This window comes from Protopterus annectens, chromosome 4.part1 (assembly GCF_019279795.1).
Source record: "Protopterus annectens isolate FY-2018-M chromosome 4.part1, PAN1.0, whole genome shotgun sequence".
Classification (NCBI taxonomy): domain Eukaryota; kingdom Metazoa; phylum Chordata; order Ceratodontiformes; family Protopteridae; genus Protopterus; species Protopterus annectens.
The window spans coordinates 806418120-806442754 of NC_056734.1; the positions used below are offsets into that span (position 1 = coordinate 806418120).

At 38.6% G+C, this 24635-nt stretch overlaps 1 protein-coding gene across 1 annotated transcript in view; it reads left to right on the forward strand.

Annotated features, from left to right (window-relative positions):
- The window catches only part of LOC122801311 (unconventional myosin-VIIa-like), a 951466-nt gene that overhangs the window by 670141 nt on the left and 256690 nt on the right, over positions 1–24635 (forward strand). The window contains 2 exon segments of the mRNA XM_044070855.1: positions 5368–5595; positions 10842–11009. Coding sequence (XP_043926790.1) covers positions 5368–5595; positions 10842–11009 — 396 coding nt within the window.

The window sequence follows — 24635 nt, forward strand, 5'->3', positions numbered from 1 at the left end:
GCCAGCTTATCAGGTTCATTGAGAAAATAATTGTCTTTTTACACAGATGCTTAATACTGTGTCCTTACAAAAAATCTAAAATTCTTAAACAATGCCTTCTTGTTACTCATTGAATTGTTTGCCAGTTTCTCTTTTTCTAGCCTTTTTTACCAGTTTCCAAAAAATGCTTTAACAATTAAATGGCCTATTTTATTACATATGCTAGGAGCATTTTTATATTTCTGCCACACCCATCTCATATTGTTTCTGTTTCATGAGAAACCAACTGACCACCATGGAAGCTGTCACCTCCTGTCACCTCTTAGTCTGAAGGACAAACATATCAATCTGTTTGTAAACATAGTTGTGCATGATTTCCTATCCCTCTTCTATATTTTTACGTTACACACTTTTCCACTACTTCCATTGTTTTAATTTAGAATCTAATGCTTCAAAATCAGTTCTATATAAATTTCTGGGTATTTTTTATTTAATGGGTTGAATGCAACACTTAATACAGATATGATCATAGCCCCCAATCACTTTCTCAAGCGTGCAGTTAATAACATGCACACTGCTACTGTATCACATCAGTGCATTGTCTCCTCTACTTGCTCCTTTTACTATGTGAGTATATTTTGTAATGTATACTGTCTTCAATAGTCCCATTTCTTAGAGCTGATTTACAGTTTGTCAGGAAATTGGCTGTATTAGTCAGCTAACGAGAAACTGATTGCCGGTGACTGCTTGTATAAAAGGTAGTTGCCTTAACAAGGCAAATTAAGAAGTTGATTATTCAATTGGAGGAGCATTGTGGGTCAGAATAGGGATTCTGACTTAAAACTTGTGAGTGGAGACCCAAGTCAGAGATCTTTGTGGGTTTTAATCTGAGGCACATTCATTTTCCTTTTATGGAGCTGATAAGAAGGACTGACATGGCCAGCAGCTGTAAATTTCTAATAACCTCTGGCTGGCCAGGCTGTTTGAGACTACTTAAAAAGTTGGATACTTCTGTGGGCTGTAGAATGTTGCATGAAGGTATTGTTATATATTGTATACAAAATGGTACTCTGTGCCAAGTGGGCTGTAGTTTTGGAGTAATAAATCCATGTTTTTAATAAACTTGTGCCTCCATTGTGTTCTATTAATGTATGCATTTATATATTTATATACGTGTGATGTTGATTTAGTGAAAAAAATAAGAATGAAAGTCCTGTTCTTTCAATAAAACACCAGTTTGTTGTGCTGATGTCACTGTCTGATCCTGGAAAATGTTTTACGGAGGGTGGGCTGCAATCCACTAACTTCCATTTACCCAATTTTAAGCACCTTTTTGGTCATAACAACAGTATGGAATGTGAGCAACACACACATACATGTATCTCTAGACACGCACACACACACACACACACACACACACACACACACACACACACACACACACACACACACACACACACATCTACAGATGTGTCTGTAAGATCATAAGTAAGTACTAGGCTAGCTGCTCTCACTGGCCATTTTAAGCTTAGCCAATTTCCTTTTTGTTGCTTGAATTAACTTATCCCATTTGCTATCTGTCCTTGAGAATCATTTTAAGCCTAGCCAGTTTCTCTTTTAGTGCTTAAATCAACCTATTCTATTTGGTGTTAGATTGGCCTTACCCATCCTATGGCTGATATTTACCCACAGACAGAACAAGTGGGACAAATCTTTATAGCCAACCCAGTATTGTTCCTAATTTTTTTCTGCAATGAAATAGCAGGACATAATCTACTGTAGTTTAATGTACCTCTCCAAAAGATCCTCATAGATGCAAACAATGCATAAAATGAATCCATGGCAGTCTTCTAATATAATGAATCACCAATGTAAATTATCTTTCAGAATTAGTACATCAAATGCAAACCACTGAACATCTGATTTTTAAAAAATAAGATACATCACTCCCTGTCTTGCAGAGGCCAAACCCCTTGTACCTACTAACTCTATAATTGCAAGACAGTGTGAAAAAGAACAAATTCCTTTACCCAGCTATAACCCAATCTCAATAAAATACTGTCAGCGCTGTAAGGTAGCAAAGTGAAAGCACTTTCCATTCTTCTCTACTTACACTTCTTGTCTTCAGAAAAACTCCAGAAGTAATGTAACTTTTTAATATAAAATATGTATAATAATATACATTATAGGCTCATAGGTGTGTACTAGACTAATGACCACAAGGTCCTTTTTAAGCTTAGCAGTGCATCCCAAATCTCTGGAAAGTTCTGGTATCTTTGATAAGTGTAAGCAGAGGCCTGGGAGATGAACCATTTATGTGTTATCTGTGCTCATTAGACACATAGATGCCAAACCAAGAATGAATTTTCTGTTCCACATCCAATTGTTCAACTTACACTTGAATTCTGTTAGGGAGGAACTCTGCTTTACATGGCTGGAGAGCCTTATCCAGAGAAGGGGTAGTCTCTGGGATGCATACATGTCTCTCCAGCAGGTCTTATTTATATCACGGGCAAGGTTTAAGTGTTTAGAAATGATAAATTTGGTGTTGTTTGTTATGCAGATATGTAGGAAGTCCATCAGGGTGGAATCTGACAATGTCTTGTATGCCAGGCTTAGATCTCCTTCAACAGCCTGTAAGGAGATTGAATACAAGGATAGGGCCTTGAGGTGTTCTGCATAGGATATGTTACTTATGCCCTGTATTCTTTTAGTGAGGAACCTCTGTGGGCATTCCAATTGTTCAATGCTCCTGGTTAGGTATATACCAAAGGGGGCATTGTACTCAACAACAGGTGTGATGAATTCCGAATACAGTGGAACAATGACCTCCTACGATCTAAATGAGGTCTAATATTCATTACATTGAACCTAAAAATATCAAGCAAAAGTGCTAAAAACTCAAGTAATTGAAAATAAAATAAAAACACATTAAACATTATTTTTTGCACACTCACTGCTAATTATATATACCAACTCCGAGATCACACTACAGTGAGGAAAGGGCAAACTCCAACCTTTTCTTGATCTTGCAAATAAAACAAACAGCAATATGTGACTTGTACTGGCTCTACTTTCTTTGAAATTACTTTACATCTCAACCACCTTAATGACACGTGTGTGTGTGTGTGTGTGTGTGTGTGTGTGTGTGTGTGTGTGTGTGTGTGTGTGTGTGTGTGTGTGTGTGTGTGTGTGTGTGTGTGTCTGTCTGAGAGAGACAGTAATTCCATTTGACTATCTTTACAGGAATGTGAGATTGCTACATTACCAGGGTTGTGAAAAATGCCCTTTCCCTGGTACTGTGTGGCATAGGTGTTATAATTCATAATTAGTAGGGGGTCACACACATAGTAAGTGCAGGGGGGCTTGCTCAATCCAAAAAACATAATTTCACTTTGCATGTTCCAAGGTTAAGCTTGTTTTAGTACACCAACTATTGAAATATCAGATGTACATAAGCTGTTGTATGACAATAGTCTGATTATTGGGCCTCAAATTACAGAGATTTCTGGCAACTTAAAGGGCAGTCTGTCACAACTGTGTACAGTCCTGAGTCATATGGATCTTTAAGTTAACCACAGCTAAACAAAGGCTTAGCAACATAAGTGAGGACTGGTGCATTCTAGCCTCAGGAAAATCCATAGCTAAGTCTTAATTTGTAACCATACGTCTCAACTGTCCTTGAATTTACATCATGTTTTTATCCTTTTCCATCTAAAATTGTTGATGTTCTGGTAAATCATTGAGGACTACAGTCAGTCAGTAGTGCCAGACATTAGAGTTTCCAACTTATTTCTCAGAAATGCATGCTAATGTAAAACCTGCCGTTCTGTTAATTTTTTTTAATGAATTAGAGTAATATTTAAAAGCTGTCCCTCATTTTGAGCCTTTGTCCCCTCTTTACTGCTGGCCTTGTCCAAAACTCTTTTGCAAAGAAATTCAGAGGTATGGTTTCAGGTATTTCACTGCATAGTTAAATCCTCTACTAAGCCACTCATCACATATTGAAAAATACTTTCTATAAAAGTTTATAGCTTGATACCTGTTACTTCATTAATAATCTATCTTACAATGCAAGGCAGGAACTTTGAAAAATGCTTTTTAATACCAAAATTAGAATATATTCTTCCTTGTACTTTATGCAAACCTAGCCAAGAACCTGCAGCAACTATACATAAATGAAATCCTCAGGTTTACAACTGGAGCACCATAGAGTGAGTGCCATTGCCTGACTATGTCCGAAGCTGGCTGACTGCCCATGTTATCTAGGACTAAACTCATGATAGTCATCCCGGGGTACAAATTACTCCACATCGGCATTTCACATATTTGTGCAATATACACAGACTAATAGAAACATTTCTTAGACTAAATATCCCTGCATCCTTTTTCTTGACCATTTTCACTGACTCACTAGCCTACTTATGTAATGCATTTTCAGTTACAGGTGTAGACATGTTCATTGAGGGAATTACCACCAACTCTAACTCCATTCAAGGTAAAGTTCAAATCATCACCTCAGAGAAGAATCATCCTGCAACTGTTTTATTGCAGTGAATAATTATTTCAGACTTTTAAACTTTACTTTTGTGATGACTAATGAGGTCCACAGCTTGACTGCAAAAGATGTCTATAACTTAATTTAAATGTTGTTTGTATACTTCGCTAATGTTGTGTAACTTCAAGATTTTGCCTAATATTCCTGTTCTTTTATGTTCTGGCTTTCATTTATTGTAAACAAGTTCATAGGTTCATAGGTATATACTAAGCTAACAACCTCTATGACCCTTATAACCCTAGCCATGCAACCCAAATGTGACCCATAAATTTGATTTATGTAGTGGGTGATTTAATGACTGCCTATGTCTGTCAGAGACATAGATAATAGATTTGGCTGAATTTCTGATTACCCATCCTTTGGTCCAAATTGCACTTAAATAGGGTTAGGGGTAAACTCTGCTTCATATAGACGAGGACCCTACTCCAGAAAATGGAATTCTCCAAAAAAGAGATATGTCCATAGCTTGGATATATATTTATCTGTTCATATATAAGTGCTAGGCTAGCTGCCCTTGCAGGCCATTTAAAGCATAGCCAATGTCTCTTCAAAGGTGAGAATCAAGCCCTGTACTTTGTGTCTGTGTGATAAACACCTTAACCATTATGCCAGTCCTCAGCCAAGGGAGGCTGGTTGTTTTATGTTCTGTGTTTCATTTTAAGTTGTGACTGAAAAGCCCCCCTAGTGGCCCTGTTCACTTACCTGTAAATACGTAAATCAGGAATCTTGCCTTATAAAAAGCAAATACTATCAAATACCTTAGCCATTCATATTATACATGTTTCCATTTAGATGGTCATTATATATTTTAATGTTTGTTACTTTTTCAGGTGTGGTCTCTGGGCAGCAAAAGAGAACATGTGCTGGATGCTATTTCACAGTGCGAACAACTCACAAAAGAGAACGGTGGACAGGAACGTCATGCCCCTTGGAGGCTATATTACCGGAAGGAAATTTTTGAACCCTGGCATGACTGCAGTATGGACACTGTCAGCACAGACCTCATTTATCATCAGGTCATCCGTGGCATCCGCTTTGGGGAATATCGCTGTGAGAAGGTAATCTTACCAGCTACAACATGTTAGCCTCCTGAATTATCAGGAGAGTTCCAATGTATAAGAAGAAACTACAGATATGCAGGTATAAGGTGATCTGATCCCCATATGAAGGTGTTCAGGTAAGGCTGATGTTCAGCAGCATTTTAATGATTAATACGTATAGAATGCTTGCTTTCATTAGATATTTTCTTTTATTTTTCTTATCTCAGGAAACTTATTCACAGGTAAAGGTGTATTTCTCCTACAGGTTAGTGGATCTAAAAAAGAAGCAAGAAGCTAGAGGCCTGTTATTCTCACTTGCATCATAGAGAACAGTGAAGCAAAGATTCTGTGTAGGCAGCTTGCTAGATTTTAAATGTTAATTCTCCACCTATGTCAAGCAGCATGGTTTCATGCAGCAACGGCATAAATATTCTAGTTTCATGTGAAATGTGTGCAGTAGAAACATTGGGTACTATGGATTCAGTGTATCTGGATTTCATCAAGGCCTTTGTCACTAACCTTATATGACTTTTAGAAAATGGAAGTGTTTTATGGGGCAGAACAGTGAGGCGTCAGGGAATGAGACAGTGACAGACTTCTGGGGAATTATCTTCAGACAAGTCAATAACCATTGTGGTGATGCATGGTTCATCATTAGGACTGATCATGTTTGGTAAGTTTTGTGTAAGATGTATCACTGTAGGCTGGGTAGTAAGAGAAATATGTTTTTTATTGTCTCAGAAATTGAAGGTTTAGTTATGAGAGACACGTTCTGCCTGAACTGGAGCATCTTTAAATGTGATCAGACAGGTAACAATGGGCATTTGATGCAAATAACTGAAAGGTTATGACCTTTAGTTTGTAGACACCAATAAAAGTGAGAGGGGTGGTTCTAAAGTGGAGATAATAAGAAATGGATGTAAAAAATAAAGTTTCTTTCATATTAAATCATGTTCAGCAATATAAAAGGGCAATGGCAAAAGTCAACAGGATGCTGTAGGTCATAGGTCAGCAAATGGCCCTTAGAAATTCTGTAGTCATCCTTCCATTGTACAGCATGGCAGACACTAGGAAGGCTGCATCAGGAATACTGTTTCTACTATTTGAAGCCACAGAGCAAGAGATCAAAAAGGTAAAGAACACACAGCAGTGAAGTAAAGAGCATATAACAGTTGAGGGGAATGGAAGGGTTGGGATATGAGGAAAGACCCCAACATTTGGCATGCATGCATGCAGTTAAAGGCAGATGTATTAAATGTGGCTAGTGGCCTGTGGTTATATGGAAGAGGGATGACCTGAAAGGATGAGACTGAAGAGAAAAGGCAAAGAGAAGTGAAGTTCTGAAGGATGACAGCTAGAAGAAAGATGAATCTATGCAAATGCAAGGAAATGTTTTTCCATGCAGAGAGTGGTGAGCCCCCTATCCACTCATGCATACGAATGTTAAAAACCTTCCTCCTCCAACACTTGCAAAAAAGGTTTCAGCTCCAAATCTTTAAAGTGATTTTCAAACTATGTTTGTCCAACCAGTGTGCTGACCTCTGTATACCAATTATGTTACTCAGACCATACCCCTAAATTGCATAGTTCCAAGGCAGTGAGATTTGGACCCTCTTCTGTCCATATTGTTCAAGAGCAGAATGAAGAAGACTACAGAATGCATTGTGTTAGTGCAACTCTGTGATTCCATGTTCACCTGTCACGCTAAAGACATTGTAATCCCTACCCACATGCTGATAAATTAATTCAGTATCCTGACATATTGGATCAAGAACAGTTAATTATTCCTTTTAAATAAAAGAGACAACAGCTATGTTTGTCAGGCAGTTACTAAAAGATGACATATGGTGGTACATTATGGAAGTATCTGGAAATGTGCAGTGATCAACAACTAACCTTCCAAGCACACTTGGCTTCATCAACAAGTAGAAATACTTTGTAGGGTAAAAAAAAGAAAAGAAAAAAAACGTCCTTACTGCTGATGGTAGGAAAGTTTCTCTCTTACTCTATTTCTCTCTCTCTCTCTCTCTTTTTTTTATGACAGCAATCAGCTGAATCTGCTACAAGTATTAACTGAGATGGCTGCTCCGTGGGAAAAGGAAAATTTCCCTCGCAACAGCTTAATTTAAAAGTACATTTTTGTAATCATTAATGGGAACACAAGTGGCCTTTGTGTTCAGTATATAATAACAGATGCAGAAAGGCAATAAGCGGGTTCCCAGCAATAGTGGTATTGTGTAGAGTACTGTAAGGCAAGTTAAAGGTATATGACCTTTTCCCCACTGTAGTGCGATCCTGGAATTAGTATATATAATTGGGGGGGCACAGCCCCCCCATATTGGGGTGTGTGGGGGGTATAGCCACCCACCTAGTTTGGTTGTATATTGTACCATTTCTGTTAAGAGGGTAAGTAAGTAGTTTTTAAGTTCTGGAAAGGGTTAGTTATTGTTGTTCTAAGTGTGCTTGTCTATGGTTTAAGATTTAGTTTGTTGAAATTCAGCATTGTAAGCTGTCGGTGAAATGGGAGTCAGTCAAATGAGTTGTCAGTCAAATGAAATTTAGGTCAATTGGGTGTCGGTCAAATAGGTGTCAGTCAAATGAGTTTTAGGTCAAGTGAAGTAGATCCCCTAGGGAACAGTGAAGCAAAGATTATGTGCAGGCAGCTTGCTAGATTTTAAATGCTATAAATAGTTTACTGCTCTACTACCTATATAAAGCTACTTCCATTAGGGAAGTATCTGGAAATGTGCAGTGATCAACAATTAACCTTCCAAGCACACTTGGATTCATCAACAAGTTGCAATATTTTGTATGGTAAAAAAAAAGAAAAAAAAAACTTTCTTACTGCTGATGGCAGGAAAGTTTCTGTCCTACTCTGTCTATTTCTCTCTCTCTCTTTTTTTTTTTTTTTTTTTGACAGCAGTCAGCTGAATCTGCTAGAAGTATTAACTGAGATGGCTGTTCCTTGGGAAAAGGAAAATTTCCCTTGAAACAACTTCATTTAAAAGTTCATTTTTGCAATCATTAATGGTAACACAAGTGGCCTTTGTGTTCAGTATATAATAACAGGTGCAGAAAGGTAATAAAGGGGTTCAATTTACGTTGTCAAAAGGGCTGTTCATCGAATGCCCTTTCATCAACATGTAAACACCAAACTACCAAAACTTTGAACGGCCACATAAGGGAATTTTTTCCAAGGGGAAAAAAATCGCTAAGCCATCGTCGGGAATTTGCCCTTTCCTCCATTGTAGTGTGATCTTGGAGCTGGTATATTTAGTAAGGGGGGCAAAGCCTCTAACTTTCTAGGGTGTGACAGTTTTTTTTTTGTTGTTGTTGTTGGCCAAGTGATTTTTTTCTCCTGGGAATAAATTTGCTTATGTGGCCATTCAAAGTTTTGGTAGGTCGGTGTTTACATGTCAGTACAAGGGTGTTCAATGAATAGCCCTTTCGACTATGTAATATAGACCCCAATAAGGTTATAACATAGGCAAATGAGTTGTCAGTCAACTCATGGATGAGGAGGTGGTTAGGATGTAAAAAGTGAGCAAAGAAAACTGAGTGCTAAAATTCAACATGCAATATATTTATTATATAAAGGTGTGTGTGAAGATCAAAAAAGCCTTATATCAGGGGAAAATTCTTCTGTTCCATACTTACATTACAATGAAAAAAAGGTAGACTCTGCTTGATAGGATAAAGTTGGTGTGGAGAGTGAATATTGAACCAGGGCATGGCAACAGAAACTGAAGAAGCAAAAAGTCTTAGGTGGAGATAAGACAAAAGGTCCACATGATATGGCAGAATAGTTATTAAGGTTATATAATTAGTTGCTTAAACACATAGTGCATGCCTGTGGTTATGGCAACACCACTATATAAAGATAGATCCAGATTAGAATGTGATTATTGCTGACTTGCAACTATTGACTTCTGTATAAAAAAAAAGCATCATTGATTAATGATTCACAAATGCTCTCCATTTCTAATTCATTTCCTTTGCCGACTAGGTTACCACTGTAGTAGATAAAGAAATTTTTGTTGATGTGGTGTATCTGAATTTTGACATTTGATATTGTTCCTTTATGAGGTGAAATGAAAAATTAAGAAATGTGTTGATAGGGAATAAAGTGCTAAAATGGACCAAAAATAGGTGGGTATTATTCTCCCCAAATAATGATGAGGCCACTTTTGGAGAGCTGTGTGTAGTTCTAGAAACTTTTTAGTAAAAGAGGTACCAGGCTGACTGGGAATGTCTCAAAGAGATATCAAAAATGGAAGGAAATAAGGCAGGTTTGGGGTATGAAAATGGCTTCAGGAAGCAGAGTGTGTATACTGTGGAGGAGGTGCAACAGTGACATGAGATGGGCACAGCGTATTGTAAGGGGAAATGTGGAAGGAAGGAATTTAAAGACGGACATGGGGATGGAAGCCTGAATAGTAACTTGTCCAGTGTCACATTAAGGTATAAGCAAATGCTGCTTCACTTAGAGAACACTAGACCATAGACCTTCTGATTCACTGTAAGATTTCAGACACATTTAAAAACATTTACATTAGAGGTAGATGAGGTATGAAAGATGACACAGTTGCTGAGGGTAAGGCCCATAATTTCTCCTAGATGGACTGGCCAGGTTTGGATTTTCCAATGCTGGTACGTTTTAAATAGTTGTGTTAACTGTTATAGTGGTTCACACTGAAAATGGATCCTAGGGTCACCTCCGTTAATTAGTATGATTAGTCTGATTTCACAGGTGAACAGTGAAGTTTAACAATAATTCAGAGTTCTAAAGTTAACTTACTGTATCAGAAAATACCAGCCAACTTCTTATCCATCATATACCATGAAAATTAAATTAAGTATTACTCAAATTTCTGGTAGCAGCATCAGAGTGTCTTTATTTTGTCTTTATATCACTGTTTCTGCAGTTTTTGTGGTTTAGTATATTTACTGCCCTCTTCAGAATGTATTTTTCTGAGCATACTACTGAAATTACCATCAATATTCAGCTGAGGTTGCTCCTGAGTCCAGCTGCCTGACCCTAGATAAAATGAACATATGATCGCTGTTGCTGCTGACTGTGCAAAACACAAATCCTGTATCTTTGTTCCACCACCACTACTTAAAATATGATGCTGGTCCTGAAGAGTCTCCATACTCTTCTTTCAGGTTTCATTCTCAGTTTATATTAATGCTATCCTGCTGCTACCAGCAAGAACCATTCTGTGTATGGCAATTTGTGCATGTGTGTGTTTTCCTGTTCACAGAGAGAAGAGCTCGTGGAACTGGCTGCTAAACATTACTATGTGAAGTTTGGAAATGCAGTCGGAGGGGAACTGTTAAATGAAGTGATAAAGGAGTGCATCTCTGAGAAGCTGCTGTCTCTGAAGCCACCAGTGAAATGGGACGATCTCATAATAGATGCACATTCCCAGGTAAGATGAAAGTGGGGTAATATGACAATGAGGGGCAAGGAGGCACTGCTGAACCCACAGATGTAGTGGGGAAGGTGCAGAAATGTACAAGGCATAAAATAAAGAGTAATGAAATGTGCTTGGCAGTCTGATTTCACGTGGTAAAAAGGAGGTGATTTGCAGTTCATTTACAGAGACTAAAGAGGAGGTACATTTGGCATATCCAGGGATGACAAGTAGAATGTGTAGCATAGCACAACCCAAAATTAGTTGAACAAGTGATATGCAACATGTCCAAGGAGCAGCAAAGATAAGATGCTATATAACATATTCTAGAGGACAACCAATAACAGGCACAATGACCAGAATAAACAGACAGACAGGCAGACAGACAGACAGGAACAGGAAACACTGTCTAGGTAATAAGCAACACAGTAAATTTAAGGCAATCAGGAAGGAAAGGCTGCCACAGCCAAGGTGGGGTTGAGCAGCCATTGCTGGGATTTCCTTTGTATCTGTCAAGCATTTGGCAATGTGCAGCTAAAAAAAATGCCTATTTTAATTATAACTCAGAAGGACACCTAATGTGAAAAACAGAGTCTAAGACTTCATATCATATTACTGAGCTGACTGAATTAAATTTGCTAGCCAGGAAAACATCATTGTGACAACATCAAAAGGCATCTATGAAAAATAAAGATGACAATCAGAGCACCACAACATAGTTCAGAATCACCCAGCACATCTCAGGCAGTGCCATATGTGTGTGTGTGTGTGTGTGTGTGTGTGTGTGTGTGTGTGTGTGTGTGTGTGTGTGTGTGTGTGTGTGTGTGTGCGTGTGTGTGTGTGTGTTTGTATACTATGACATCATTATAGGCCTTAATATAGGTCACACTTGTGAGGCATTTCTAAGTTTAAGCCCAAAATGACAAAAGCTGTTATGAGAAGTAAGAGAATGATGCCATACTGGTGTGAGTGGGGCACAAAAAATTAGTCCCATGGACTGGTGGGAAATGGTAGAGGGTAGTACTGATGAGGAAAGCCCTAGTATCCAGTGTGGAATAACTGTAAGAAGTCGACAGAGCAGTGGTGCAGCTGTTGCTTTGTCGCCTCACAGCAAGAGGTTCTCCGGTTCGATTCTTGTCTGGTGTGCCTTTTGTGCAGAGTCTGCATGTCCTCTCTGCATTCATGTGGGTTTCCTCCAGGTATGTTCCAAGTCAGACTTTCCCGATAAACAAATGTTAAATAAATAAATAAATAAAAATAAACTTCCTACTTCAGCCATGCTGAGCTCACCGAAGCCTGTTTCAAATGTGGCTTGAATGTTGCAGTCGCAGTCATGACTATAGTCAATGTGAATAGTTATGTGTTTGTAGGACAGATGTAATTGCTGCACACTATATACCATCTAGTATGAGTTCAAGGACCACAATGGTCAGAAGCTGAAAAAACTATATTACTATTTTATATTGGTGTTCTGGACAATGTTTACGTTACAGCAGAACAAAGTAATTATCACTAATTCTTGTTTTGTTCTAAACCAAAATTACTAGAGGATTTATATATAGGTATACAGATATAGATAAATATCAGTGGACTTTGCATCTACAGAAGATGACATAATAATCTACCGAGGCCCATATTCTGTTAGAATGGTAGCGCACACAACTACTGCTTTCTTTTAGAATGACTGATCAAATTATCCATAATAGATTTCCACAGACATTCATGTTTTTCTCTGTCATGTTTTCAATACACTGACTGATCAAATTATCCATAACAGATTTCCACAGACATTCTTGTTTTTCTCTATCATGTTTTCAATACACTTAAAATCATCCCTTTCTACTTCTGCTATAAAACAGTGTAGCAACTGTAACTGTTACAAATATATTTACTGTTAAGTTTACTTTGAGTCAGCCAGTTTGTAAAATAATCTGCCATTTTAGTGCTATATTGTTGTAGTCTGTGCATCAAGGGAGCAAACTTTAACCACCATGTCACCATCAAGGATTCACAGATGTGTAAAAGTGCAAATCTGATTTACTTGCATGCACACCCATGTATGCCTACTCATATGCGCACACATATGAACACGCACACTTTTGTATTCTTTTTATTCCTGCTGCCTGCCAAACATCAAACATCCATCTTGTGAACCAATTAATCCATTAGCTTCCCTTAGAATGAAACACAATTGCAAGAAGCCACATACAGGCAGCCATCAAGGGTTTCTACATAGGGCCAAAAGTCCTTTCTGCAGTCACTGATATGCATATCAGTACCTTATATAATTCCTTTGTCATTGGTAACTGGCAAACATTAACTACCAACAAATATGCCCAGAGATTTCTGGACTTTATAAATGCCAGTACACTTGACCAAATTGACCCCAATCCACTAGTGGCATTAATCTTCTTGATCTAGTCTTTGCAAATATTCTTACAGTTGCACTGCCCAGCATGTTAGCTCTTCGTTTGTCAAATCTGGCCACATTGATGTGATATTATCTATGAAAACCTGCTTTGTGTCCTCTAGTAACTCTTCTACACTTAGGAATTAGCAGTTATTTACTACGTACTGATTTTAATAACCTCAAATGGCATAGCACCCTAGCAAACCTTGTAAATGAGGCTGCTGCCCACTCCCCTGAATTTTATTCCCTCTTGGATAAATAAATTAAGGCACCCATACCACTCCTGTAAAAGCATAATAGCAAGTTTTAAAATAATCACATATGGTAGGTATGTCACAGCAACAAACTCTAAAAAAGAAAAATCTGCTGGAAATCACTATAAGATGCCATCTTGAACATTATGGTAAATCTCTCAAATGTATCCTTGTGAAATGTAAGGCCAACTATGAACATAGGCTTGTAATTATTTCAAAATACAACTAAAAGGTCTTCTTCAGCTATTTTAGGAAATTAGATGTAGTCTACAGTTGTGTACTGAGCTTATCTCCAATGGTACCTCATTCTCTTACTTCAAAGACATTCCTAATATTCCTGTTGACAAATTATCTTTCAATTTCACTCCACATACCCTCCCCTTTCTCCCCTCCATTCCCCTCAGCCCCATCCTATCTAAGCATATCTCCAGATTTTTGCATTATATTTTGTCAGTGACCTTCTAAAAATTATAGTTTTCTGGCAAACATTTGAGGGTTGACGTCACTAAATTATGACAGACATTTGAGTTTAAGACTTCTTATCCTTCAGAAACTGTATGCTGATGCAAACCTATTATTCTAGCAACTTTCTAAGTTTATGAGTGCCATATATTTAAAAACTGTCTCTAATCTGGGGCCTTTGTCTAGAATTGCTGTGCTAAGAGTTTGAGAGATATGCATCTAAGATCAATTTAGAACAACTCCTTTTGTCACTTTCCAAAATTAAAAACACTACTTTTGTGTGTCCTGATAATATCCCTGGATGTGTGCCAAAAAGCATAGAGTTCTGTCTAGCAAGATACATCCATCAATAAACTCTTTGACCAGAGTCTCCATGGTTATGTTCCAGAGGTGTGGAGAATGACAGCTGTGGTGTCCTTGCTTAAAACTGCTCCTCTGTTGACCATGAGAATTACAGGTCTGTTTGTAAGCCTTTAGAAGGTATTAGAGCTAAAATTATAAACAATGATATAAGTTGTTGTTGTTATTGTTGTGTCTTTCAGCTTTTCCCGGTTAGGGGTCGCCACAGCTGAACTCCGGTCCGCTAATGATTGGCAGTAGATTTTTACGTGCTGACTTGCCGGGCCTGACGCACAACCTTCAATGAAGGAACGCCCATTCACGCATGTTGCCACACAGAAGATGCTCTAACTGAGAATCGAACGGGGCAACGTCTTACTGTGAGGCGACAACGCTACCTCAACTCCACCACCGCAGTTAAACAATGATATAAGTGACCTTAGATATTAAGAAACATACCATTTCTGCTTTGTAAAAGTTGTATCAAGGCTGTTTAGCCTAGATTAATTCTTTGAAAGGGTTACTAAGGCCATCAATAATGGATAAGAAGTCCACACTGTTTATCTGGACCTTGACATTGCCTTTGATTTTATTTCCATCCTGGGAGTGACAAATTCTTAGAGCTCAATAATAACCAATAAATAGCTCACTGAATTGGTAACACGTTGTCTGAAAGAGCCTATGTTAAAGTCAGGGGTATTTATTTTAGACAGAAAAAAAATGTCACCAGTAGTATTCCATGGGTCTCCTGAGCTCATTGCTCTTTGGTATATATTTCTGTGACATAAATGTCAAAGGACTATGGCTGACCTAGCTTTCTGATGATCACAAACTGGGAATAGTTATTAAATCTCATTCTGGTAGTCAGTTTCTCCATCAAGGTTTGGACCAAACAAATGCTTGATAAATTAATAACAGGCTTACCCTCAACATCAAGAAATGTAGCATAATTTCATTTAGTACATAAAATATTACTACTGCTTAACATGGCAATAACATTCCATTTAAATATGACACATCATGACAGACTCAGATGCTTATGTTGATAATCGACTTTTCTTTGACCACAACATCTCTAGTGGTTAGAAAATCCTTCTGCATTGACACTTTATCCTTCATTGTATCTCAAGGTTCAAAGTTATAGTCTCACTTTATTCATCCCAATTAAGCCTATCATTGAATGTAATGCACCCTTCAGGGAGTAGCTCAGTAAGCACCTAAACCAACTTGACAAACCTCAATGTTTTCTCACCAAAAAGATTCCTCGTCTCAGTACCCTTAGGTACGCTGATAAATTAAAAGCCATGTCCCTCTACTCAGTGTTATACGGACTCCTAAGCAGTGATCACTGCTTAGTCTTCTCTACTATGAATGACCAAGCACGCTTTGAACTCCTTAATGTAAATAGATCCAGCGGTAAAGTAAACACTTGTTGTCAGAGGAGAGTCTATTAACATACATACATACATACATACCCAAGTCTTTGATGGGTCTATATTAGAAGAACAAATGTTTGAAATGTCAAACAGGTTTTGTCAACATGTATTTAGTGATCTAAAAAGTGAATGAACACTGACAAGGTTGAAACTGATATGATCGAAATATTTTAGTTGGCCAACACCGTTCCCCTAGTGCCATAGTGAATATCAACATAAAATACAGTTAAATGTTAATATATAGATGTTCACCCATGATTCCAGGGGAAAACAGCGTTGCATTAGCCATTTTAGTCTGTACCATATGGGTATCGCAGAACTACTTCCTGGTAAACTGCTTTTTATAATTGTGATTGCTTATTACGAAAGACTTAAAAATAAACTTCTATAATTCTATATATCGTTCAGCCACTAAAATAGCTATATACATTTACTTACATAAATATTACTAGTCTTTCAATTTATTCCCTTTATTTGAGATAAATGAAGTAACATATAAACAATATGGTTACGTCACACATTGATTTGTGTCTGTTGGCCAACTATGATAATTCGAACGTAACTTTTTAGACCTTTAGAGCTTTCACTTATTATACAGTTTGCTAAATACGTGTTGACAGAAATGCATTCAACATTTTAAACATTCGTTCTTCTAATATAGACCCGTCCTTGATGATTATATGAGATTTAAGTGGAATGTTATTTATATGTTAAGCAATAGTACTCACAATGGCACATAAAATTCTACACCATTCTTAAAACACCACAGCCATCAGCAGTGCAGTAAAATGGTACAAATCCAAAAGGAGCCTTTAATCAAAGGACCAACACTTAATAGAATCCCAAAAATTCAGCAACTCACATGGGGACTCATACTCAGTAAGCAGAGCTAAAATGTGGAACAGCATTCCTTTCACCATCAGACAAATAAATGATCTCCTCACTTTTAAGACCAACTTCAAACTGCATCTAAATCATGCTAGAATTTGCAAATGCCCTGAATCTCCAGGTAAAAAATGGCCAAACACTCATAATTTCCTCCTGTTATTTACTTAACCATTTCTTCCCAAATAGCTCTTTGTCTTACTGAAGTGAATTTATTGCACTCTTCTCATGAGAAACAGGCACTTCTGTTCTTTCATTAGGTTACAAGTCAGCATGATTATAAATACGACCACATTACTTTGGATACCATATGTTGATAATCTCTACTGCTTAGCGGTCTTACCACATTTGCACTGACAATTTCCTGCTACCTTGATGCTCTGTAATTTGCACCAGTGTCATTTCTTAGAACTTACTACACGTTATATCTTTGCGTATTTCCTGTTTATTTAGTTTTAAAGAATTTTTGCATTTTAGTAGATATTTCTTTAGAACATTTTTGAACTTTGTTATAATGTCCATCTAGTGTTTCTTGAAGCTTTTCTCCCTGTGCTGCTACTGAAGATGGGCATTGAATGCAGTTAGAGTTTCCTTATAATCAAAAGCAACTAAATAAATACTAGCACATCAGCAACACCAGATAGTGTGACGGATGCCTAACGTGATGCATTTCCTTACTTCTGGAAGAGGTTGCCCCCTACCCATCAGACAAATTACTTCCTTATCAACCTTTACAAATCAGTGTGGATGACCAGATGGGTAATCACAAAATTTCACAGGGTTATGTGTAGAAAGTCTCCTTAATGGGGGACACCCTCTTCATCTGCCACCAGCATTTGGTGATGTGGCTGAGCTACGCAATGGTCACATCTGGCCATAAGGCCTAGTAACAACCTGTGAACCAATGAACATTCACACATTTAAGGACCTGTTATGCATTCTCTCCCTAATACACCATGTGTGCTTATACACATGGACCACTTCTTGGGAGAGCTAAGCACACGTCTGCTATCCACATGCTGCACGCACTTGCACATGTATGCATGCATATGTATGTGCATGTGTACTGGTGAGTATATGCCTCTAGTTTTATCTGTTTGATTATCATATAGACAGTGATCAACAGCACTTCCTCTGATTGACAGGAGCAAAACAAGTTTCATCAATCCTTTGCGGTACATGTTTTATGCAGGGAGCATGCTCCCCCCACCCACCCACAACACCAAACATAACTATACCCACTGTGAGATAGCACAATAGTGAATAAGAAAGAAAACTCCACTGTTGGCAAAGCTTATTTAGAACCTTTCCTACTGAGCATAGAGCATTCAATGAAAATGCTGTCAATCAAACAACAGGAACCCTGATTATCCACATGCTTCTGTGTGTTTGTGGAAGTATATGCATGCATGTGTCATTTTCAGGAAAAATCATCACTACAGCAAATGGGACCATGTCTGTTCACCAAAAATGGGAAAGCTGGTATCAGTGCCTCACTCCCATCCACCCAAGATGGTTCCTCCACCAACAGACTCATTAACTGAACAAAGGTGATGTGAGTCATAGTCATGTCTCCATCACTCTGACTAATGGAGCAAGCAATTACATATACAAATGTGAGTGCAGGCTCATGTACACACACACACACCGACACACACACACTGACACACACACACACACACACACACACACACACACACACACACACACACACACACACACACTCACACTCACTCATGTAACACACATACATATGCTCATGCATTAATACACAGCAGTTCATAGATAATCACACAGATGCAAGCAAATGCATACGTTCACCACCACAACATACACACACACACACACACACACACACACACACACACACACACACACACACACACACATACACACACGCTTATTTACTTGTCAGTAATCACTCGTTTGTGGCAACAGTTTCACAATATGTACCTTATTAATTTTCCATACAAACTATGGGCACTGCCATTCTATACTCCATCTCAAAATTTACTCTGCATGCAAATCCATTTGCAAGATATAACTGCACAATGACAGTTACACAGTCCTGGAAATAGGTCCATGATGACATGGTAACAGTCTGGGCCAGTTATACACATAAGTTTGGCATATTAAATGCAGGTTCAAAACTTTGGCAGGTCTAAGTAATCCTGAAAAAAACCTGTAGAATACTCATGTCAGGGAGCCATATCGCATACTGTGACAGTGTCATTCTGTAGTTGTATACAGAAGCTTGATGTAATGGTTAGCATACAGAATCACATTCAGAGGTACAGGTAAAATGGTCATGGAATATTTAATGCAGAGGGAGCAGGTAAAAAACTGTGCTTAAAGTCTGGGCTCAGATTAAAAATGTTTGATGTTATGGGCAGTTGTTTAAAATTCAATCAAATAAATTCAGTAAACAATCCACTTACTTTGGTTTGGCCCAGAGGAATACCAGACTTCCTTGAGCACAAGAGGAAAAGATCCTCCCATAAGTCAAAATGATGAACTCTATGAAGAGTGTGTGGGTAGGCAAGTATAAAGTGAGAGACTTTGATACTACTGGGTGAAGGTAAACCATGGACTGTTTTATTTTCTTTTTCTGCATGTAAATATATACAGAGGCTGGTTTCCTTCATTACAAATATGTGTATCAGTTCAGAATCACTAATTTGCAGTATGTGGTATTCTAATCATAATACTGTGTCATTTTAAAAGGATCTGTGTTTATGTGAGATGACAGCTGTTTGTTTTGGGAAATATAAACAAACAGAAAAAAGTAAGCCTTTTATGTCTTAGCATGGTAGATCAAAGGGTTACCTTAACTCCTGATGTCATTTGTTTTTCTTAAAGGATCCATATTAGAAAATCACTCTAAAACACACTTTGGCATACCTCTCAACCTCTGAGCAAAAAATGTGGACAAATGCATACATAAAAGTGAGACAAAGGACAAAAAATAGGGACACTTTTTAAATATTGCTGTTACAAACATAGAAAGTTGATTAACAAGTTTTGCATTAGCATGAATTTTCTGAAGGCTATGAAGTCTGAAATTCAAATGTGTCATTATTTTCTAACTTTAATATTTAATGATTTACCACTAATTTGCCAGAAAACCACAATTTTATGAAAAACAGACCAAAAATATAAGGCCAAAATCTGGACAGTCTGAGAAAATCTGTACAGTTGAGAGGTATTTGGTATGTAGCCTAAAGGTTTATTGCATGCACCCATTGTGATGTTAGTGGCATGATAGAGTTTCTGTGGGGAAACTGACAGGTGACCAAGGACTTTGCAAAATCATTAAAGCTAGAAAAACTGTAGTGAAAACTCTTATAGTGAACTCTGCTTGCACTTTTCCCACTGTTGTTCAACTGGCTGCATTAATATATATAAAGGAGTTGGGAAGGACTTTTTCCAAATGTGGTTGTAAGGGGCTTGCCTCTGCAAAAAATGTTGTCTGTTTGGTTTCCTGTTAGTGAATTTCACTAGCATTTTTCAAATGTATTTGGCTTTGCAGAAAAAAAGTTGTTGTGGCAACATGAATCCTTTTTGTATTCCACTTGCAGTTATTGTTATGTGAACTCCTTATATATTTACTTATTTATATATACATACACACACACACACACACACACACACACACACACACACACACACATATATATATATATATATATATATATATATATATATATATGCAGAAAAATGTATATTTACAAAGTTATTTATAGCCATCTGAGGTTGAATCTCTCACACGTACAGTGTGACATTTTGAAACTAAATATAATATTTAGCTAGTTTATAAGCTTGATTAAAGCCATAACTGTAATCTATCCAGCAGGCTGTAGGCTTATGCAAAGTTTAATGACTTCAGCTATACCTTATATCTGGCACAATTGTGGTTCCACTTGCCATAGGACCATAGTGACTCCAAAACCAATGACACATTCCGCTGTCTTCCTTTATATGGCACTAGCCACTCAGCAGTGTAAACTTTCTCTAGGTGAGTCTGTCTCATTGACTATCATAGATGTGATACTCTGACACCATGTAAAAATGGGAAACAGTTGGTTAATCACAGTGATGACAAGAGCAGGAAGCTGCAGGAAGCATGCAAATCTCTCTTGCCTGATATTGCACCTCATAAATACTGGGAGTACAGCTGAAGGCATAGGGCAATAGGCAACTACACCCCATTAAAAAGGGAGTTACTAGTCTTAGAGCTAGACTTTGCAGTTTCTAAAAGCTGGATTTGTGTCTGGGTGTTACTGGGAGACCAGGCCACAGTGATACAGTGTCCACAGTGATACATCCATTCCAGTCACTACCTGTTGACATTCCATTCCTACTGTGTGACAGCAGCCATGAAGCCCTGAGCTATTCACATGGCTGCACTCTACTTGTAACCAGGACTGTGTATGCATGCTCAGCTATTTATTATTTATCTACTGTGTTAACTGTGTTAACTGTGTCAGGAGGACTGGTCCACCAAATATTTTCAGCCACAACTCAGATCAATGCCGCAGTTACAAATTTCAACATAGAATTATATTTGCTAGAGATCAAATTATAACAGAACATACTAGTAAAATACTCAAGTCCAGGATTGCACAGCCTCAGAGAAAAATGCAAAGCCCAACATTTTTGAATCACTGCAAGCACACTATTACAAAGTGTCCAGTAGTGGTTCTCAGTTGTCAACAGTAATTGATGAGTTGCATCCCAGAGAAGTATTTTCAATGACCTTAAGCCTTGTCCAGCCAACAGCTGACCTAGGGTAGGGAAGCTGGTGGAGATTACAAGCTCAATTTGTAAAGTTTTATAGTGTTGCAAAATAACATACTGATGTTACTGGCATCTTGTGTTTCAATATGTTTACAAAATTACATATTCAGTATTTTATGCCTTAGCCATATATGCTGTCAAGTTTTCAACATCTGACATTTTGACTTTGACCTTTCTGCATCTGGTGGTCTTTTAGCATTAGGGATTTAGTAGTGCTCTCTTTGAACTACTATGCATTGAATAAAAAGCTAGTTAGCTATCCTCTCTCTTTTTATATTCATGTTGTGCTCTGTATTTTAGCTGTGCTTTGTTTTATGTTTAAATTATACTGATTGGCTTAACTGATTGTATGTAGCACCCCTTGCTTTGTGGTTCAAATCATAGATTGAGGTGAATTAGTTTGGACTGGTCTAGCGGGCGGCGTCAATTCTCGGCTGGGGTGCCTTCTGTGTGGAGTCTGCATGTCCTCCATGTGGTCGTGTGGGTTTCCTCCGGGTGCTCCGGTTTCCTCCCACATCCCAAGGACATGCTGTAGGTGGATTGGACACTCTAAACTGGCCCTAGGTGTGTGTGTGTGTGTGTGTGTGTGTGTGTGTGTGTGTGTGTGTGTGTGTGTGTGTGTGTGTGTGTGCGTGTGTGCCTTCTGTGGAAGGTTGGGCGCCGGGCTGGCAACTCGATGCCATAAAACTCCACTGCCAAACATGAGCAGACAGGTGATCTGCTGTGGCGATCCCTAACTGGGAAAAAGCTGGAAGAAGAAGTTTGGACTGATCTAGCAAGTAAATAAAATAAATCTAGATCAAAGCAGAACCCCAATGAGAATTAATATTATTTCTTGATGGTTGTATAAATGCCAATATACATATGTCATATGGAATCCTGCACATCTTAACCCAGCCTTTTTTATTTTTACAGTTTAAATGAGACCCCTGAGCGTGGATGAACAGCCACACACACATTGTCACTATAATTTTAAAGTGTGTCTGCTTAAATAGAACAAAGTGATGCAATTGGTGAATGCTGATCACCTATCTTACTTATAAGGAAGGTTTTTTATTGTTGTAACTGTTTCTGAAGACGTTTGCTATCAGGCTGACGAAAAGCGCTTAAAACAGTGGAATAAATAGTGTTATTTGACTCTTCTCGGACTGTGTTGCTGGTTTTTCGAACCTGTTTTTGGATTTATTATATATATGTATCTGTGTGTGTGTATGTGTGTGTCAGCAAGTTGTTAATATATATTACTGTAGTGTGTGGGGATACAGAGGGGGTATTTTTATGTTTTTAGCAGTCATGAACACCATTGTTATTTTCAGTCAATAAGCACTTAATCTTTAATTTTGATAAGAAAATAACTACCATGAAGTACAAGTGGCAGAAACATAAAAGAGGGAATGAATAAAGGAAGGACAGATTGTAAATATAAGTACATAAACAGGAATGACTGATGCAGAGCTGGGAGAAGATGTGCTCTGACGATGGAGACAAAGCAATATACAGAACAGTGAGGAACAATACCTGATGCATTTATGGGAGTGCTTGAAAACCTTTAGATGTCCTTCTATTCTCATGTTGCAGTATTCATAACCTTTGGGTTAGCCTCTGCCTAGTGACCCAAATGTCCAGCCAGTATACAGAAGCTTTAGTTACTGCAAGGTACGTGGGACATCTGAAATTGGCTGTATGGACTGTGGGTCATAAAAGTGATGTCTGCACATACCTTCCTCAGAACTTCTCTGCTGTCAGTTGAACATTGGCTCATCCTGCCATCTCTGATGTTGGATCCTGCGATTAAAGTTAAGTACCCCATTGGGGCCTTTTTTCTTATTATTTTCTTGGTCACTGCATGACTGCCCAGGTTCATGTCAACCAGAAAGGGAAAGTGTAGTTGTGGATGTCAGATCCCTTATAAGGATGCCTGCGACCTGTGTCTGTTTTGCCTAGGGCCCAACCACTACTGTAAGGCCAGCGCCATTTGCCAAGCTTTTGTCCCAAGACCCTTCACAGCCACCTGCATGCCCTTAACTTCTATCTGGAAAACCAACAACTCAGGTGTCTGGATCTTGCGATGGAAGGGCCGTCCGGTCATACTGCTGAGCCACCAAAAAGAAGGCCAAACTTTCAAGGCCTGAGTCTACTGTTGCTCCTCTCCCACCCAACGATCCCCCTGTGGCCGAGGTATGCCTGGAGGAACATATGGAACCAACTGACTCTGGCTTAGTGGTACCATTCCAGAGGCCACACAACCAAGCTCAGAAAGCACGTCCATGAAGGTTATGCAGACAACAGGTGCTGACAATGAGGACCTCTGCTCGCTGCTTGCTGCGAACATCCAGACTGGTCCTTTCCCCACTACTAAGGCTTCTGAGACAAGGTCCACCTAAGGCCCTATGCCCTCTAGGCCTGTCTCTTCTTTAAAAAAGAAACAGAAAACTAAGCATATCACTTCCGCTCCTGGGAGTGTGCCTGATTGACAAGCTTTCTCTCAAGGCTTGTTTAATGCCTTTATGGCCCTTAGGCTTTCCTTGGCTGCTTCTCCTGTGGCTGCCCCTCCTGTAATCAGCCCTAGGCCACAGACTGCTGAACCTCCTTCATTAGAGGCTAAGAACTCTTCAGATTCCTCTTCTGAGGATTCTCTATCTTACACTTCTCAGATGCTTCCCTAGAGGAGGACTCTGCTGAGGGGGACTCCCATGGGGAGGACCTGACCTTTGGAAAAACAGTCTCTTGAATGAGAGAACTTTTTAAATGGGACTCCACAAAAATGACTGAGGTCCAAAAGAGATATTCTGAACTACAATTGGATACCCCTCCACCTTCTGCAATCCCACCAGTCCTGCCTGCCTTTTTAAAAGCCTTTTCTGCAGTTTCTAAAAATCCTGAATTCCAACCCCCCTGCTCCTAGAAGACCTGACAGATTTTACAAGGTCCCAAAAGGGGCAACATTTCTAATTAAGTGTCCTGCTGCAGATCCTGGTACCATTCTGTCTCTGCAGACAAACCCTCTAGACTTCTACCCCCTCTACCTCAGTCCTTCCTTCTGACAAGGACAGCAAAT